This window comes from Fundulus heteroclitus, chromosome 21, assembly GCF_011125445.2.
Source record: "Fundulus heteroclitus isolate FHET01 chromosome 21, MU-UCD_Fhet_4.1, whole genome shotgun sequence".
NCBI classification, from domain to species: Eukaryota; Metazoa; Chordata; class Actinopteri; order Cyprinodontiformes; family Fundulidae; genus Fundulus; species Fundulus heteroclitus.
Genome location: NC_046381.1, coordinates 38,613,665 through 38,633,334, shown reverse-complemented (window position 1 = coordinate 38,633,334; position 19,670 = coordinate 38,613,665). Strand labels below are relative to the sequence as shown.

At 40.8% G+C, this 19,670-nt stretch overlaps 1 protein-coding gene and 1 long non-coding RNA gene across 2 annotated transcripts; one reads left to right on the top strand and one right to left on the bottom strand.

Annotated features, from left to right (window-relative positions):
• The first annotated feature begins 2,421 nt into the window (after window positions 1-2,421).
• On the top strand, window positions 2,422-17,069 carry LOC105917061 (coagulation factor XIII A chain). Its single transcript, XM_036125603.1, has 18 exons — window positions 2,422-2,454; window positions 3,768-3,837; window positions 3,941-4,043; window positions 4,126-4,302; window positions 8,245-8,493; window positions 9,254-9,372; window positions 9,452-9,559; window positions 9,943-10,117; window positions 10,950-11,088; window positions 12,459-12,562; window positions 12,645-12,733; window positions 12,882-13,035; window positions 13,124-13,233; window positions 13,368-13,536; window positions 13,604-13,758; window positions 14,229-14,365; window positions 14,440-14,545; window positions 15,876-17,069. Exons 2-18 carry the CDS (start codon window positions 3,808-3,810, stop codon window positions 15,909-15,911), a joined length of 2,160 nt encoding a protein of 719 aa, XP_035981496.1. The 5' UTR covers window positions 2,422-2,454; window positions 3,768-3,807; the 3' UTR covers window positions 15,912-17,069.
• LOC110366831 lies at window positions 16,983-19,414 on the bottom strand. The gene is made up of 2 exons (XR_004927502.1): window positions 19,376-19,414; window positions 16,983-19,292 (listed from the first exon to the last, which is right to left on the bottom strand). It is a non-coding gene; the product is annotated as an uncharacterized LOC110366831 (long non-coding RNA).
• Between the last annotated feature and the right edge of the window lie 256 nt (window positions 19,415-19,670).

The window sequence follows — 19,670 nt, the reverse complement described above, 5'->3', positions numbered from 1 at the left end:
CTATTCCCATCTGAATGAAACCTCTGGTTGTCGATCTAAACCAATATCCAGACACCTTTGGTCCAACAGCATCCCTGCACTGCACGGAACAAAAAAAAGGTAACATTTTCTTCAAATGAAAGTATTTGCCCTGGAAAGTATTTGCCCTTTGAATTAAAATACGAGAAACTCCGTCATTATCTCACGTGCAGTTTATCTAATTATCTTATTTTAGGGGTCAGAATGATGGCAGATAATCTTATTCGACTGTACAAATCCAGGACATATACACTCATTTTAAACTTTTAGTTCAGTTTTTGCAGTGTGCTCCCAGTTTGTGTTGAAGCAGAGGAGAAGCTGGTCAGACGTCTGCTGACGGGTCATTGTCAGCTTTAACCCGTCCGTTATGCTGGACGAGGAGCTCCCTGCTCCTGGCTCTCAGTTCCTCTTTCCTCCTGTCCTTCAGAGACACGCTGACCTGGAGCAGCTCAGGCTCAGCATCTCACTCAGCCTGGTGTTCACCACTGCTGTCTGTCACATTATCTGCATCTAACAGCTTCAGATCCGCAGACTGCTGATGAATCAGGTGATTAAACTCAATCAGAGGTGAGGGACCGCGGCTCCAAGGTCTGCAAACATTCACCCGAAATGTGCAATAAAAGCGCTCCTGAAGTTCCCTCTTCTCATGAATCCCATGAGTCACGGCAACATGAACGTTTGTTTCTGCATCTGAGAAAGTGGAAGTGGATGGACCAACCAGCAGCGTGTCAGAGTGACCCGATCAGAGCAAACAAAGCTGAAGACTTTTCCACGTCGAGCAGATTTTTAATCAAAACATGTTGAGATCTGCAGCTTCTCCGCTGAGAACGTGACCTGAGGTGTAAACGAGTCGTTGTGACCTGAAACTGCTGAGGTTTCCTCCAAATGTCACAAACTATATCAATGCTCCAGAAAAGAAGACTCAGTCATCAAACATAAAAGCAACGCTTGATGTTTAATTTCGTGGCTGATCATTTTTAGGACGCAAACATTCACTTTTTGTGCCAGAATGATTCATAAAGAATCATCTATTCATGCCTACAATCAGGAAGAGTTCACTCCAGTAAATCATTTCCAACTGCAGGAGGTCACACAGTTATTGTGGTTTGATCAGAGCTCATAATTCATTAGATTTTCTTCAGATCCTCTGGCCCAAAACAGCCTGAATATCATCCTGTTAAATCTGAGATCTATTAGTGCTAAATTACTGGGATTATTCTCACTAAAGTTCAGTTAAATGAAGCTCTTTGTTCTAGTTTTACAGGTGAATTATTTTCTTAGTTTGGCTTGTAGATATTGGTCCTTTTTGCTCAAGTGATCATTAATTTTATATAATATAAGCCTCTATTTATCCAGATAAAAACCTCGTTGAAGCAGCACTATTTACAATCATCAACAGTTTGATTCATTCAATAATAAATGAGCGTGAGGCGGGGTCCACCTGGACAGGTCACCAGCCAATCACAGGGCAACACAGAACCAAGCACACACACCTCAAGGGCATTTATAGGACCCAATTAACCCGACAGTCATGGTCCTGGACTGTGGGAGGAACCCAGAGTACCCGGTGAGTTCCCATGCATGAACAGGGAGAACATGAGCACAACGACCCCAGGCTGGGATTCTAACCCAGGACCTTCCTGCTGCAAGGCAGTGGTGCTACCAGCGGCTAACCATACAGCTAATGTACATTCATGTTGATTTAAAAGCATAAAATCAACTAACAACAAATTAATGACTCAATATTAGAAATACAATTAACAGATGTGATTATACATACAAACTATTCAGAGCAGTGTCTACTTTTCTACATCTATGCTCAGGGTAGCTGCAATTTATCTCATCTTGTATGTTTATGTCCCATTAAAACAGGGAGATTGCTGCAGATTCTCATGGGAAACGTGTCTGGTGTGTCTTTACAGTCATCATAAAAGTGCCTTTCAGAAGCCTGGATTACTGCAAGATCTCAGAATAACGTAAAAATATCAAAATAATTTAATGTTACACGTGTTGCTCAGAAGAAGCTGAGAATACAGACATGTGGCCTGCGGTTGGCCGCCATGTTTAAATCCAATATGGCTGCCGGGAGGACATGATTTGGGTCTTGTCTCAGCTTTTACAGGCGAGTTTCTTTCTCCTTGCAGGAAGCTGGTTAGAAATGGAAAATGTTGTCAGATAACTCAAATATTTAAAAATATTACAATTTACAGGAGTGTTTCTACTGTGACCCGCTCAGTGGCAGACGGCAGCGGTCCTCACAGGGGCAGGAACCTCCCTGAGGAGGTGGTGCAGAGGTCCTCTGAAGATGAGGAAACTCTGCTGTGTGTTTATAAAAACAGGAAGCAGCATTTGTTATAAAAAGTGATGCTGCAGCCGTTCAGATCATCTTCTGATCGGATCAGAACCCGGACCGGCCAGCACCTCTCCATCTGAACGGTGAGTTTCAGCCTTTAGGGAAACGCTTTGACCTTCAACACAGAAAGATAATATGATGGCAGAAAGAAAAACAAGTATCATTTAAAAAGTCTGGATTTTTATTCAGATGAGTTAGAAAAACATTTATTTTTATATTTAGATCAATGTCAAGGCTAGATCAGATATCTGGGAACATAAATGATCACGCTTCATCTTTTAATCATGTTAATGATAGAAAAACAGATATTTAAATGATAAAGTATGAATTTATAAAAAATATGTGGTTACAATATAATATGTTTAATAATGTTTTAAATTAATTAAGTGTAAAATATTTTTATTAGTAATATCTGAGAATTAACAGTTCTTAACAAGTACATTAAAAACCCTCTGCACATGAAAAAAAAACCTTCAATAATGATCTAATTCTCAGGCTTAACAGTTCGGTTCTTGTAAAAGTCCTTAATAAATAAAAAAATAAAGTTTTTTTATTCACAGTCACACGTGCTTTAAAAGTTTAACGATAATTAACATTCACACGAGGAGATGAGGAGGGAGACTGAGCAAATGTTATCTAGTAATTATTAATTATTAAATTTAGTTGTAGTAATAAATGAAGAAACAATCATAATAATAGCAAGATTAAAAAAAAACAAAATGTTCCTTAACAATAAGATTAATAGAAAACTTTAAATAATCTTTCATTTATGGTGGAAATAAAGCATACATTTAGACTAATTCGATAAATGATATCATTAAAAATATCATTTATTTCAGTAAGTATTTTATTAGTATTTATTAGTGCATTATTTAGATTAATCACAGACTGATGTTTTTCAAGCTTTTATTTCTGTTATGAGGATTTTCTTCTCACAGCAAATTATAACGTAATTAAGATAAAGGTTTTTGTTTTCCAAAGATAACTTTAATCTGAGAAATTAGTTTAATAAGACTGTAATAAAGGTACATTTTGAAAGCCAGGTTTGAAATGAAATAAAAAATGCAAGAGAAGCTAAACAAATAAAAAAAAATATATGTATTCAAATACAACAACACTTCCTGAAAGTTTGATAAAGTTTTTAATTAAGTGCATCCAGAGTTTCTTCTCTTGATGCTTTGATTCCTGCAACAATGTGTCTTAGTTTGAGTTTTATTTTCTCTACCTTAACATCTGGTTTGCAGCACTTTAGAAAGCAAGACAACACATTTCAGTGTTTACATCAATATTTTATATAAATTAAGACATTAGATTTTTATTTAATTGCACATTTAATTTAAAAATAAAATGCCTTTTTATGCTTTATGAAAACTTAGATCTTTACTCTTCTTTTAAGCTCTTGCGTTTGTCGTGTCTCCCCACGAAGTTTTCCCACCATGCGTAAAAGTTTCCGCCTCTCGAGTCAGGTAAGCATGACCAGAAAAACGTTGAGCGTTACTTTAACGCCTCCATTTTAAAACAGCAGGAAGTTAATGGGCTGGTTCTGCTGCTCCTGATGCGCTTTTTCAGGTGCCGAACAAAAACCTTCACATCGACCACGATGACTTTCGTGAGTTCGAGCCGTTTGAAGGTGAAACCGATCTCATTCCGAGATCAACGGCACCTGGAACCGGTAGGACTCGGATCGTCTGCTTTGGCTGCACCACAATGAGCTGAATAATAAAGATAATGGGTCCTCTGCCGTCCTCTTGCAGAGCCCCTGACGGTCGTCGGCGTCGACATGCGGAAGGACTTCAACGAGGCCAACCACTACACCACTGAGTACGTGAACAACCTCCTGGTGGTGCGTCGTGCTCAGCAGTTCGTCATCGACATAACCTGCAACCGTCCCATGGTGCCTCAAGACGATTTCCAGCTAGAGTTCCTGATTGGTGAGTTTTATGGCTAAGCTTTGCTCTGATTGGCTGGTGGCCCTCAGAGGGATGATGATGTCTTGACAGTGACCTGTGTTGTGCAATTATACACTGTTTAAAGTTATTTAATGTTTCATAAATAACTCTCTGTCTGTTAAGTATTGTCTGGTGATGATCAGCTCTTAAGCTGATATCAAGACAATGGTTGAAAGGGATGAATTTGAGCACTAGCGATCTTTTAACAGCAAAACCTGCACACACATAGAATAAAGGAGTGACAACTTCTTTTCAAGTTCAAGAATTTAATAACAGAAATAAATGAACATCCAGAGAACATTACTGTGTAATGCTGTTTATCTGAAGTAACACAATATTTCAATCAGTAAATCCTCTCTATTAGGCAAGTGAAATTTGCCTAATAGAGAGGATTGAAACTAAACTAATAGAGAAACTAAACTACTAAGAAAAATGAAGATAAAAAGAAGCTAAGCTAAGGAACTATTTACATGCAAAACAAACAAAAGACAAAACAAGGTGGTTGGTCATCATCAGAATACGTCAGTGAATCCTGGTTCACTGCAGATCTGATTTGTTTATGCGATTCTACCTCCGGGCGCTAGGGGTCGCTGTAGCAAATCGGTGGCTAAGAGGTTACAACATAAAGTTATCCAAATTGCCTTTACCAACATTAGTATTCGGTAGTAATGCGGGAATAAGGCTCATTACACCACCGGAGGATGGCGGAGCAGAACAGTTACGCTTTATGCTTTAAAACAAACTCCTTTTGAAATGTCCGAAACCGGATGTTAGCAAGGCTAATAGCAGTTTGGCTAGTGCAAGCTACCGGTTAGCCCTTTTGTTCTAAACACCATGGTTTACAAACATTTCCCAATAAACCTTTTAACTTCACCCTCAGCTCGCTGCCCAAACCTGTCCTTTGTCTCGTGTCAGTTCTGTCCAGTTTTGGCCATTCACAGAAGTAGCGTTGAAGGGGGGAGAACCGTTGGTTTCTTCTTGGCAGGCTAGCGTTTAGCCCTGCAGCATGAGCTAACAGCGTGGTCGGGGTCGGGGGCCTGGCCTGAGCACGTTCTCAGACTCCGTTGCAGTCCGATTTAAGCAGATTTCCCTCGTGAGCATTCAACATGGGCTCTGCTGCTGGCTTTCAGCAGAATCTGGGGTTCTCTTCCCTGTGTGCTGAGGAGAAATGCAACAAAACTGTTTTTGGCATGCAGGATCCTTCTTCCTGCATCTGATTATGGGGTTAAAACAGCAAACGTAACCTGATCTGCCCGGACATGTTCTCCGGGCGACGAGAGGCTCTCTCCAGATGCTGGATGTGCGTCGGTCAGGCCCGTGCAGGGCCCATGGTCCGAAGCAGCCCTTTCCTGGTCTGAGCAGGAGGTGATCTTAAGAAGTCTGAGAAGTGAAGAGGGCTGAAGAGAGAGTCTGAAAAGATGTGCTGTGACTTTTATCTGTAAGGAGGGGTCTCAGCAGGACTCCTGGTGAGAAGAAGGGCCGTCCAAGCCTTGAGGGTCTCATGTTGCAGCCAGAGGGGAATTTCTTTGTTAAACTCTTCCACTCTCAAAATTCAATCTGAGATCAATGATTCATCATGGCGTTATCATAGCATAACATTCCCCCCTTTAAATCAGAGAATGGCAGATCCGATTCTCCATTTTCGGATTTACCAAAAGTTCATCCGCCATGATAAAGAGTCACTTGGGTTCCTGTGGATGAGAGGACAGTCATTGAAAGTTCAGTTCCATCAGAAGCGTGTCTCTTGGAAGGATTGAGGCATGTTGGGCAGGGAGCTGACCCTAACTATAAAATTGTATTGAGAAAGCTTCCGGGAGAGGAAGCGAAACGTCTTCAACTACGGAAAACAAGTCCAGTTGCTTTGTTTTTTACCTTTTTTTGGAACTAACTATAAAATATTCAGATATCCATCCCTTGGATGTGCCACAAATATTTAGACATACACACCAAAATTCCAAACCAAGGAAGGAAAAAAAAACAAAGACAAAACTCATTCTAAACACTGTGGTAAACTGTTGGTTAACCTCCACTTCCTAAGTCCTAGAACAATAAGAAAGGGTTACAACAGAGTAAACCGTGCTAGAAATTCTTTTTGACCTTATCACGCTGAGGCATGATAAGTTGCGTGGTTGCTTTTTCGATCAGCTCGCCGTTTAATCTTGTTAAACATGCGACAAATTCGGTCAGAAAATCCCAGCAGATACTTTCAAAGTGTTTCTTTGTGATCATTTCTTTGGAATGGTTCCACCTTTTACCAATATGACCTTGGGGTTTTGCATTGTAAAAGAGTTGACCATCTTCTGGCTGCCTAGGCTTTCGTGGCAACCTGTTCTCAAACCTTTCGGTCTGCTTGATCACTGAAGAACTGGCTTTGTGTCTTTTCTTAGGCCTGTTTCCTGTCTGAAGGTTTAAGACTCTATGCTTGCTTTGTTTCCTGTCACATTGCAAACGAGTGTTCCAAACAAGCTGGGCATATCTGCGGATTTCATGCATGGAAAAGTTACTTTCCCTGCAATGCATGGTCACTTCATAACGTACACTGTCATGTAAATTATGAAGGAACAGAGACTTAAAAAGTTGGTCTTTTTCAGGACCTGGAGAATTACATCACTGGGAATAAACGTTCCTTAAACGATAGTAATAATCTCTGGGTGTTTCATTTTCCTGTTGAATAACGCTGAAAGCGTCAAGAGTTATTCAAGCCTGATCCATGTACACAGAATATTCTTCTCTTAAAGCTTTGCAAAGAGCTGAATAACTGTTACAAATCTCTGGAGGAAGAGCTTTAATGAAAACATGAAGCTGTTTTTTTACAAATAAGCTTTAGTTTCTCAGGAGATGAGGGAAATGGCAGGTCAAAGAGACAGCGTTTGACTTCCTGGAGATAATTATGAATGTTGGGATCATGATTCCTTTAAAAATTCCTATTAAAAGAGAATGAACACATCTAAAGGCAAAGCCAGGTTTTACATTTGTGTTCAGGTCCACCGGGTCAGTACATTGCAGAACCAATCCTGGTTGCAGGTTTTTTGGGGTTTGTCTCGACCAGTTTTATGCATTTAGAGACTGATATAGTCTTAGGCCCTGTCAGTTATCAAGTTTCACCACAGATTGAGATTTAGGTCTGGACTTTGACTAGGCCATTCTAACACATTAATGACTGCTGTCCTTGTGAAAGATTAACCTCGGCCCCGGTTTCAGGCCCTCTGCAGCTTTTTAACATGTTTTCTTCCAGGATTGTCTCGTGTTTAGCGCCGTCTAGCTTCTCAGTAACACTGAGCAGCTTTCCTGCCTCCTGGTAAGTAAAATCCCCGTAGCATAATGCTGCCACCACCCAGTATCACAGTGGGGATGGTCTGTGGGCACATGGAGCAGTTGCTGGAGACGAGGACAAAGACAATGCACGTCATTGTCTTTGTCCTTGTCTTCCCTTTCTTTGCACGAGTACAGGAATATGCGGTTCACCGCTGGGAGAAAACTGGAGTTTTAGGATGCACCAAGCTTAGTTTTTACCCGGCTTCAGATGGAGGCCGTGTCGACCCAAAGGTGGGCGAAGAGACTCAGGTTTTCCCTGCTGTGCTGCAAACAAGGTATAAACTGAGGCAGTAAGCCAACAGAGTTAGGACTATAACAAATTACAGTAAATGTTTGTGATGTGAACCATCTTCTGGCATTTTAGCCTAACCCAGACATTCCCCACAGGAGAATGTTGGTATTTTTGGGGATAAGAAAGACTCTTATTTTAAAGAGAAGACCTGAATTACCTAGAGACACAGTATGACGACAAAGCCGCCATGTTGAAGCAGATTTAATTAAATATGCGCCACGTGAGAAAGACTGATAGACAGTTGTTTTACTTCCTGGTATGAAAGAGTGCGAAGATTAATTCCTTACTTTGAACTTTCTCTACTTCTTCTCCTGCAGGTGCTGACCCGGCCGCTAACAAGGATTCTCTGGTTGTGGTGACCTTCGGTAACCGTACTGGTACTTCTTGGTCTGGAGAGATCCTGGAAGCCAGGGGCACCGTTCTGTCCCTCGGGATCACAGCCAATGCTAAGGCCATTGTGGGCTTGTATCGTATGTATGTGGCCGTCGTGGTGGGCAACGGTATGCAGCGGACTGAGAAGGACCCCAACACCAACTTCTATCTGCTGTTCAACCCCTGGTCCCCAGGTACCACCCCACTGAGGCTACTGCCACCTGGTGGCTGTGGGAGGCAGTGCAGTTTTTTTCTGACAAACCTTAACTTAGACTTAGACAAACTTTATTGTCATTTTGTATCCACAGAGTGCGTACAGAACGAAATTTTGTTTGCATACGGCTGAAGAATTTCAGTGAATTGCAGTGGATTTCAAAATAAAGTAACTTTGCAGGATAATAAAGTAGCTGCAGGATAATAAAATAACTTTGCAGGAAAATAAAGTAACTTTGCAGGATAATAAAAAAACTTTGCAGGATAAATGAAGTAACTTTGCAGGATAAATAAAGTAACTTTTAAGCACATAATTCTGTAAAAGCTATGCTTTAAAATGTTTCTAGTACCTGTCTGCCTTTTTACATTTTTTATGCCAGTGTGATTTTATAGTATATTTTAACAACTACTCAACCTTTTTTTGTAGTTAACATAGAAAATCCCAACATTTGAATTTCTCTCAACACTCATCATTTCATATTACCACAGTATATTTTTAAATAAATACAGGAAATATTTACAAAGTCATATCATATGGACAGGTCTTCTGAAGGGAATGCTTGCTTTCTAAGTAAATTTAAATAAAAGTCACAAGATTTAATGATAGCGAGGTTGTAATTTTAGTCCATAAAGTGAAACATCTTCCATCTAAATAGATTTAATCATTTTAATACAGTTTGGGCAGTCACAGTGTGAGTTGATCTGTGAATTTTATGGCTGACCATTTGCTCACGTTTGCAGATGATGAAGTGTTTTACCCGGACGAAATCGGGCGGACGGAGTATGTGCTGAATTCCACTGGTCTGATTTATATGGGGACGCCAGAGCAAGTGTCTGAGCGTGGCTGGGTGTACGGACAGGTACTCATTAGGGACAACAGGTACGGAGCACAAATTACTTTGATTTTGGTTTCTAAATTAGACGTTTGCTTCCATGCAGTTTGAGGAGGGCGTCCTGGACGCCTGTATTTACATCATGGACGTCTGCCGGATGCCAATCCAAAGCCGTGGGGAAGTTACCAAAATGGTTCGGACAGCATCAGCTTTGGTGAGAACACTTATTTTAATCTAAAGCCTGTTAATCACTTTCATTGAACCTACGACTTCAGTAAGCAGTTTAATCCTCAGCTAGGAATTAAGTTAAATCAATAAAAAAATGACATTTTCGTATTCTATATTTGTAGTTTTTCTTTCTCCACCCATGAGCTTTCAGACATTTGGAACGTGTACTGTGGGATTTTTATACCCATTTTCGATGAATATGCAGCGTTTTGACCTGGAGCTCATTCAGATCTCTTAGCTTTGGTTGTAAAGTAGAACTCATCCTTTAAACTGTGTGTGTTGTGTTTAAAATGACCAGTCAGCTCTTTCATCTATTGTGCAGCATTGGTTTGTATTATTATCTGACCTTTCACTTCTGTACTTAATCAGATCAACTCTCAGGATGACAACGGTGTGTTGGTTGGAAACTGGAGTGATGACTTCTCCATGGGTACCCCCCCAACCACCTGGACCGGGAGCACCAAGATTCTCCTGCAGTACCACAACACTGGTGCTCCTGTCTCATTTGCCCAGTGCTGGGTGTATGCCGGAGTCCTCAACACCTGTAAGGCCATCACCTAAACCACAATACAAAAAACATTTTCTGTTTGGGGTTAAATCATCCTAAAACCCTTTGTGGTCACAATGTGTTGGTTTGATTGGGATTTCAGTCAAAGTAAGCCTAAAAACAATGCATTCTGTTAATGCTGCTTTAGGAGACTAGTTAACGAGCATCAGATTCTAACTATTTATGCAACCAGTTCTCAGATGTCCCAACAATGACCCAGTAATACCATTATTTAATCTCATGCATAGAGGCTATATCTGCGTTGATGAAGGCTGACTCAACACGGCATGCAGGATGCTTGAAACTGAAAGTGAAACTGATGGCTTGACCTATTTTCTGATTAATGTAGCTAATAATTATCTGAAAGCATTTATAGTGCATTTACAGTAGATTTCATTCCCTCAATTAGTTGAATTTCTGATCTAAAAAACAAACGAGACAATTAAGAGACGGCAGAAGTTACAAAACCCGTCCCTACACAACAGAACATTATGAATACCTTAAACCTGAGACCTATACACGTGTGCTAATTATTACGAGACCCCATCAAAGTGACACAAATACTACACAGATCTGGCAGGAGTCGATTTTAAACTGACATTCATATAAAGTTTATCATTTGCTTGTCAGAACATATAAATGGATCGGCTAAAATGTAAAAGGAGTTTTGTCAGTTTAGGAAAATTCCTAAAATTTGAGGACAGCAAACTACACTGACCAAATTTCAGACAAATTAAACAATAGTATATTAAAAGGGCATATTTTATCTAACAAAAGTTGTTAAATTAAATGTAAATGATTTCATGTTAGGCGGTTTCTCTGCCTACAGTCCTGCGGTGCCTTGGGATCCCGTCGAGAGTTATCAGCAACTTCAACTCAGCCCACGACAACACGGGCAACCTGAAGACTGAACTCGTCTTTAAGGAGGATGGTACACCTGACCGGCGCAACACCAGGGACTCCATCTGGTTAGCCAAACGCCAGATTACGGGGTTTAAAGGGGAAGTCCGGTCAACAAGGAAAAATCAGGGTATCATTAGCTATAACTAAAACTAATACGTTTGTGGTTATTTAATGAACTTATCTTTAATCAATAAGAAAATAAAAACATAAATTGTCGTCTGAATCACTGTGTATGGGGGCTGACATTACTGCCCATATTTGGGCTGTAAGGGGCGTTTGACATCACATCCTGGGGCGTGGAAAAGCGGAAGCGGCGACAGCATTTCTCTCCGCTTTCCATGCAAAGTCAATAGGAGCCGTTCTACACAGCTGCGATCATCAATATTTTTTTCGGATTTCCAGAGGACTTCACCGCTGACATTCCCAAGAGCTTTTGCTGAAGCAACAATGCCCACGTACATGGCCATCGGATGTTCCAACACAACTGGTAAAAGTGGAAAAAACATTGCTTATTTCAACACAGTCACTTCAGCGACCTCTCCTCTGCTGTGTGTGTGTGTGTGTGTTTGTGTCTGTGTGTGCGCGCTCAGCTGCAGCGCCGTGCAAAGCTGTGCTCCGCCCAGCATGTGCTGGAATGCTCTTATATTTTAATACTTATACTATAATAATCAGCTAACTTAAGTCACTTCAGCGATCTCTCCTCCGCTGTGTGTGTGTGTGTGTGTGTGTGTGTGTGTGTGTGTGTGTGTGTGTGTGTGTGTTTGTGTGCGCGCTCCACGGCTCAAAGCCGTGCTGCGCGGAGCGCGCATACACACACACACACACACACAGGCGTGTATAGATATATTCTGTAGGACCCGACTGAGTTTGCAATGGAAAAAGGTGCGCTGGATTCCGTCAAAAGTCCGGTTTCTGTCAAGAAACTCTTCTAAAAAGATCCATATCGCTATCAGATGATGATAGCTCCACGGAGCTCCCATCACTGTCACTAAGTACTTCATCACTCTCTGCTTCGTACAGAGCACCAGTCGTCGCCATCTTGGAAAATAGTGCGCGTGACAAACAGAGCGTTGAAACTTGCTCAACAGCGGGTCCGCCGAGTGACGTCAAAAAATGGGAGGTGACAGTACTATTTTTGACCAAGATGGATTCCTCCAAATAAACATGATTAAATGAGAATTATTATTAATTAAAAAAACTTATAATTTTTTGCACAGTATGTAGTAGTTTTATATTTAAAGTACTTTCAGCAGTTTGAATTCTGATTTTGACCGGACTTCTCCTTTAAAACAGAAACAGAGTTAGACTTAGACTCAACTTTATTTATCCCTTGGGATTGCTCCCTCAGGGAAATTCTGGCAGCAGAACCGTCTCACTGCTGTGGGTTGGGGGAATAAACTAAACCATAAAACTAACATGCATCTTTTCTGTACAGGAACTACCACTGCTGGAATGAGGCATTTATGAAGCGAGTCGACCTTCCACCCAAGTTCTCTGGATGGCAGGTGGTGGATGCAACGCCCCAGGAGACCAGTGATGGTATCGTAGATAAACGGCAGCACGCTAAACTCAAAGGTGGATGAAGGAACAACTAACATGACTTTGCCTTGCTGGGTTCCAGGATATTTCCGCTGTGGTCCGGCTCCCGTCATCGCCATCAGGGATGGTGAGCTGTGTCACCCGTTTGACTGCGGCTTCGTCTTTGCTGAGGTTAGACTGGAATGAGAACAATATTGCTATTGTCTCGTCTCCAAACACTTCTCACTGAGTAAAACCGGAGTCTTATTTTTAAAAAAAAGGTATCGATAACTGTTGCTGTCCTGTAAGGTGACCTGGTGATTGACTGCGAGTCTTCTAGGTGAACAGTGACCTGATCCATATGGTCAGTGACAAGTACGGCAATATGACGCCAAAGAAGGTCGACACCACCTACATTGGAAAGATGCTTTACACTAAAGCTGTGAGCAGCTGGGGCCCTGAGGACATCACAGGCACCTATAAGCACCCAGAAGGTCGTAAATGCACCAGGTTTATCTATTGCGTGACCAAAATGTCCTAAATGAGTACAGGAACATGAATGGAGATGATCCTCATCTGCAGGAAGTGCAGCGGACAAGGAAACAATGGCTAAGGCTGAGCAGTACGGATGTGCGAGAGACCAGTCTGACTTCCCTGCATCTAAGCTGGCCATCCAGATTTCTGTTCAAGCAGTAAGAAGTCCATCCATCTATCAGTCTATCCAACAAATGTATTCACTGTAAAAACTGACTTAAAGTGGCTGAGAGCTCTGAAATATACGAGGGCTGGGAGTGACACTACGCCCGTTTCTCAATTCTCCATCCAGGGCTTTGTGGGCGAGCCTCTGAAGATCGAAGTGACGTTCTACAATCAAGCTGAACTGATGAAATCTGTGAAAGCTCACATGGAGATCACAGTCACCTACTACACCGGCGTGGCCTCATCAGATCCCTTCAAGTCTGAGGACTTCACTCTGGACATTGCAGCCTTTCAGAGTGAGTTTGTGAGCTTCAGGTCTCTGGTTATTTCATGACTCGACGCTGATGTGTGTTTCTGTTGCAGACAGCACCAGGGTCTTTGAGATTACACCCCAGCAGTACGTTTCCCAGCTGGGTTCTAATAGCAGCCTGGAGATCACCGTGACGGGAAAAAGCGATGATGAGGAGGTCTCAGAGGTCAAAACCATCTCCCTGAAGCTCCCTCCACTGAACATCACGGTATACCCCTATACAACATCCATGAAACAGACGATAATCTGAACTCCAGGATGGCACACAGATTTCTAGACTGATGTGCTGAATGTTCAAACTGGAACTTCTGTCAAAAACCAAGAAACAAATAGGAAAATGAGCGCAAGACAGCCAAGAAGTTGCTGGAGAATGTTTCCCTTTTGTTTGGAAGCAGCAATAGTAAAGCCTGCAGCACAAAGCTGAGTTGTTAAAGGGAAGATTTTAGTTTTTATGTCCAGTGAGGAAGAGAAGGCCAGGAGAAACGCCGTCTGATTGCTGTAGCATGAAGATCTGACTAACCGGCACCCTCTGCAGGGATTTAAAAGAGCTCTGTGGTGACCTCAGTCCACCGGTTATTCGTTACTGCATCACGTCTGCCAAAAAGCTGTTAGTTTCCGGCCACATTCACTGGTTCATCAACAGAACCTGAGCCCTTCTCCTTCCTGGTCTTTTTTCAGCTGAGTGGACAACCTCAGGTGAATCAGGAGATGTACGCGGTCGTTTCCTTCACAAACACCCTGAGCTTCCCCCTCACCGGGGCCAAGCTGGCCATGGAGGGAGCCGGACTGCTGGAGACCCAGGTCTACAATTACAGGTGAGCCCAGTTCAGGTCGCCTCTTGCACGGTCAGCTTGTGGTGCTGCGTATTTACAAAATGTTTGTCTTTCAGGACCATTCCACCCATGGGTCAAATATCCCGCAAAGTGGGGTTCAGACCTCTGAAGCCGGGTCTCCGCACCTTACTGGTGTTGCTGGACTGCGAGAACCTGCCCGATGTAAATACCACCACAGCTAAAATGTCACGTTTTCTTTATTGCCACTCCCACGCTGACTCAAAATCACTATCTGAGTTCACAAGTATTATGATTGTTATTATCATTATTATTGTTATTGCTAAAAGATTAGCCGGTGGACTGTGGCTAAAGCGACAAAAGGTGTTTAAAATGTGTTTAGTAACAGTCAAGAGGGTGATTAAAAAATGTAAATGTTAGCTAAAAGTAAAAAATACTTAAGCCATTAGCTAAACTATTAGCTAAGCGGTCGAAGTACTAATACTTTGAACTGTTGCTTTAAAATGCAAAAAATTACTGATTTATTGGCTAAAATTGTTTATTTTCATCACCGACTTTGAAAAAGAGATCCAAAGTTCAAGAGATAACGGCTCAAATTGTCATTAAAGTTAAGGCGTAAACTGCAGCTTTAAATGGATGCTCCAAGCTTTAGCAGTGCATGCATTAGCAAAATGCTACTTAAATTATTGCAGTTGTTGAAAGAAAGTACATTTAGAAAAAAGACAGTAGTTAATGGATTTGAAAAATAGTGTTTGGTGTAGAGTAGCTTAAGGTCATTGTTAAATAAAATGAATTTGTCTCTGGCGCTAAATGTTAGCTATAGCAGTGGAGAATCCCAACACTTGAATTATATATATATATATATATATATATATATATATATATATATATATATATATATATATATATATATATAAAAATATATATATATATATATATATACACACACACACACACACACACACACACACACATATATACACACACATATATATATATATAGCTACAATGAGCTCTAAAACATTAGTTAAAATATAGGCAAGAATACAGCAAAATTATAATAATTAGATAAATGTTTAAAAAGCTAAAATTGTTTTCGTGAGGCTAAAATTTTAGCTGAAAATTTTCAACCACAGATTTTTTTATCTTGTGCCACAGAGATAACCAGAGGATAGATACTAATAAAGCTTGTTATAAACGTAACAGTTTTGTTTTTTTTTTTCAAAAGGTCAGATGACGTTTATTTGAATATTAAATAACAGTAGAAAAATAACTTCTTATTTATACAAAGTGCTTTTTGACAACATTAGTTGGTAATCGGGTCTTATCTAAATACACTCAGTTAAATCAAAATTCTAAATATAAATTAAATATTCTTAAGACAGGTTAGCTGGTAAAGGGTTTTAGAGATTTTGTCATAAATTTTAAATTAAATGCTTAAAATAATGACAGTGGCAACATTAGCTTATAGTATGAAAAAAGACATTTTAATGTTAATGGTCAGTAAAATTAATTGTTGTTTCACTTTTTTCAGGTGACCACCATGGTTGAAATCAAAGTCATGCCGTAATCGCCCAAATGGACAACGAGCTCTACATCTTTAATGATTAGTTTTCTTTCTGGAAATCATCTACAATTATCCTGGAAATCATCAAAATGCAGAAATCAACCATTGTTTTCACTTCTTGGTGTTTAGACTTTATGCAGTATTAACATGCTGAGATGTTTTGCCAATTATTAAATTTTTGGTTCAGACGAGGCTTAAATATAAACCTGCATGTTTCGTTGCTGTTAAAAGCAATGAAACATGATTCAAACTTCAATTTGGCCATAAATCTTCACTTCAATTACAATAAATCCAATTTAGGGATATAGATTTTCATTTAATCCATACAATATAAAATATCGACAAATTAATACATATTTTATTTAGCAGTAACGGAAATAGTAAAAGTTTACCTTATTGTAATGAAACTCCTAGAAAGTTCTCCAAAACATCCTTTACTCTATTTTCCCAATTCAATAACAAAGCTGTATTTAAACATTGTCAACACAAAACATCATGAAATAATATTAGCTTACCGCTTTACAAAAATATATTAGGCAAATTTAGATGAGTTGGTTTAGTCTGAGTAAAGTTAAACAGTGACTTCAACAACAGAAACTAAGCAGGGATCAAATAAACTTTTAATTTCCCACTTTGTTTAATGTTAGAATGAGTTATCTGAAATTTACAAAAATATAAACAATTATGTTTTTTTACTACTTTACAAAATACACAAAACCAAACTAGATTAGGAGATCAACATTCAAATCAAATCATAAGTGAAAGAAAAGATAACTTTAAAAAATTTCTTTCCTGGACTAAATTTAAACAAAACATTTGTTTTAAGTTGACTTTTGTTTACTGTAGTTTCATTTTTAATTCATCATATGTCACTAAAAATAACAATTCAGATTCCCCTTTTTCTTTCACTCTTGAGAAGATTTTATAAAAGCTTCTAACTGTTATAATGATTTATTTTGGGCCTGCACCTAAATTTTAGACACAAATCCTCCTTTTCTGTGTGAAAACTGAACCAGATTATGAAGTTTCACCATCCTTCACTTATATTTCTGCATAAAGACAAATTAAATATGATTTTTTTTTTCTTTTCTGTATACCATAATTCCTTTCTTTAACAATAATGACACTGTGTACTAACAAATAAAGCATTTTTCAAAGGCACTGAACGTCTCCCTGATCTTTAACATATTTATATTCACAGTTTTGAACATATGTTAATTTTTAATAAAAGTCGCAGTGATTTGTTCCATTAGATTTGCCATTTAACATTAAGAGCCAAATCCAAACAGGCAGTTTTACCTGAAGGGTTGTTGTGAATGCTGCAGCCACCAGAGGGCGCTGCTCTACCTTTGGGGAAATTAAAGTTAAAGCCACAGAATAAACCCTCTTTAGTTTAAATCATGGACACTCAGGCATCTGTTGGTGTAAACCTTTCTGAAACTGAGAGCTACTTCATCGGTACCGTGTCATGCGAAGGGCTACCTGTACTGACCTTTGATCTAAAAGTCAGAGCTCACCTTAATGTTACATTAAAATGAACATTTTTCATGCTTTTCAAAGTATCTTTATTCGTCTCCCTTGAGAGAAATTCGTCCTTGGATGCAAGGATCAGCTGCATTGCACTACACATTTAATCACTACTAAAAGGAGTCTTAGTAAAATAGCAACAACAGTTCATAAATCACAGTTTGACTAAAACAATAATATTAGAACAGCACAAGTCAACCTTTAAAAACAGAATAATTTCAGACACCACTGCCCTCCCAGTGTGCTGCTGTAGATCATAACAGACCATAAGTGCTGCTTCCTGCGTGTCCTCCTGTTAATCTCCTGGTTACAAACCAAGCGCTCATTAACCAGTTTTATAGACAGTGGGATGAACGAATGTTTAAATCTGTTTTATTTGCATAAGGAGTCCTGCACCTTCTGCTGGAGTTCTGCAGCACAAACTCAGAGTAGAATACCTGAGAGGAGAAGTTTAAAACCTTATCTACCTGTCTGAGGAAGGACTGCCCAAAAAGCTCCTGTGGAGACAGAGGAGGAGCCATTAACTTTATTTTACCTGCTGTCTTTACTAAATGTAAGATCTGGGTCTTTGTTTTTACCGTCAAATTACCAAAGCAGCTGCTGATGCCTTACCTTAGTAGGCTTTATGGTAACTCTATAGAAAATGACCTTTATGTTGGTACATACACTCTTTAATGATGAAGAAGATGAAGACGCTGGTGAAGTTTTGTCATTTTAAATCTATATAAATGCAGGTGTGACTAAAAACGGAAAAGCAACAAGATAAAATGCAGTTTTTGATGCAGCTCCCTGGTGGGTTGTGCTGTTTTAGAACAGGCCGATGAACGGGCCCCGTGTTGCTGACCCCTGGTGTAACTGTTTGTCAGACCTGACCACTCCGTGTTTGGAGAAAACCAAACACCACATATCAGCACAAAGCTGGGAGGCAGTGGTCTCAAAAGCGTCCTGCAGCTTTAAAATGTGTCTCTTACCCTACAAATGTTTGAACTAGCTCCCTAGCATCCAATCAAGCTCCTCAGCTCTGCCACTGAGCTGGAGTCAGGTGTGCCGCCGGCCCTGGAGGACTTGGAGTCTGAGACCACTGCTTCTAGCTGCAAGGAGACTGTGTCACCAGTGTAATCCAGAAGAATGAAGGTGCTGCCATGGCCTAGTCAAAGTGCAGACCTTAACCTCAGTGTTTTTCTCTAACACTGGGTTAAATGTTGATCTCTGACCAGTTCCTGCTTGCTGGGCCTCATCAGGTGAGGTTAAGGCAGCCTGCCACTAGAGGGAGCCACCAGCCTTTACCCTCCAGGTACCGTTCAGCCCAGCAACCTCATTCATCTGGGGTTCTCCAGAACATCAGCAGCTCCACCAGCAGGTCATGGCTGAAGTCTTTCCTTCACAAACACCTGCTTGTTCCAGAGCAGCGATCTTCTCCAGTCTGGACCTGGTGGTCCTCCAGTCTGGACTCCTGTAAATGTTTTCTGTCTCTGCTGCTCAGACAGTAATGGGCCCATCAGAATCAGAGGACTGTGTCCGTCTGTGCTGGTTCTGGTTCTGGAGCGTCAGCCCTCCACCTCCACCACCTGCAGCCTCAGGTAAGACGACGTCAGGGCGGAGGTATCTGACGCGTCAGCATCTCAGAAACTGGTCCATCCAGGTCCTGACCCAGAAACACGCAGGGTTCTTCTCCTCCCTGCCACATTCCCCGACCCGGAGGCTCCTACAGCAGGAGAACTTTGCTCCTGTGGGTTACCTGTGCAGGCTGGCTCACCTGAACCACACAGGTCTGCAGCTTTTCATCCACCAACAGGGACCCAGTTCTCCCTGGATGTTAACGATGTGATCCAGCAGCAACAGGAGGAACCAGAACAACTAAATGAACACAATTCATGTCACATAGTAAACTAAACAGGACATAAAAGAATATCACAGTAATAAAAACTTTATGGACCAACTTTTCCTCGCGTGGGAGCCCCGCAGTGCCGGCCGCCATGCTTGTAGTACCTGCTGTGGGCCACCAGGGGCAGTGTGATAAACGTGCTGCTCGCCCAGCATGGCCTGCAGTGGCTGCATTAAACTGGAGCTTAGGGACCAAACACGGAACTCCTGCGTGATTTTTCTCCCACGGCGGACACGTGGAGGGCAGGAAGGAGAAGTTTCACGTCTTTAAAACACGTTGGAGGGAAATCAGAAGATAGTGAGGCTGTTTGGGAGGAGCCTGTGTGGCCTGGACTGTTTTACTCTGAGAAA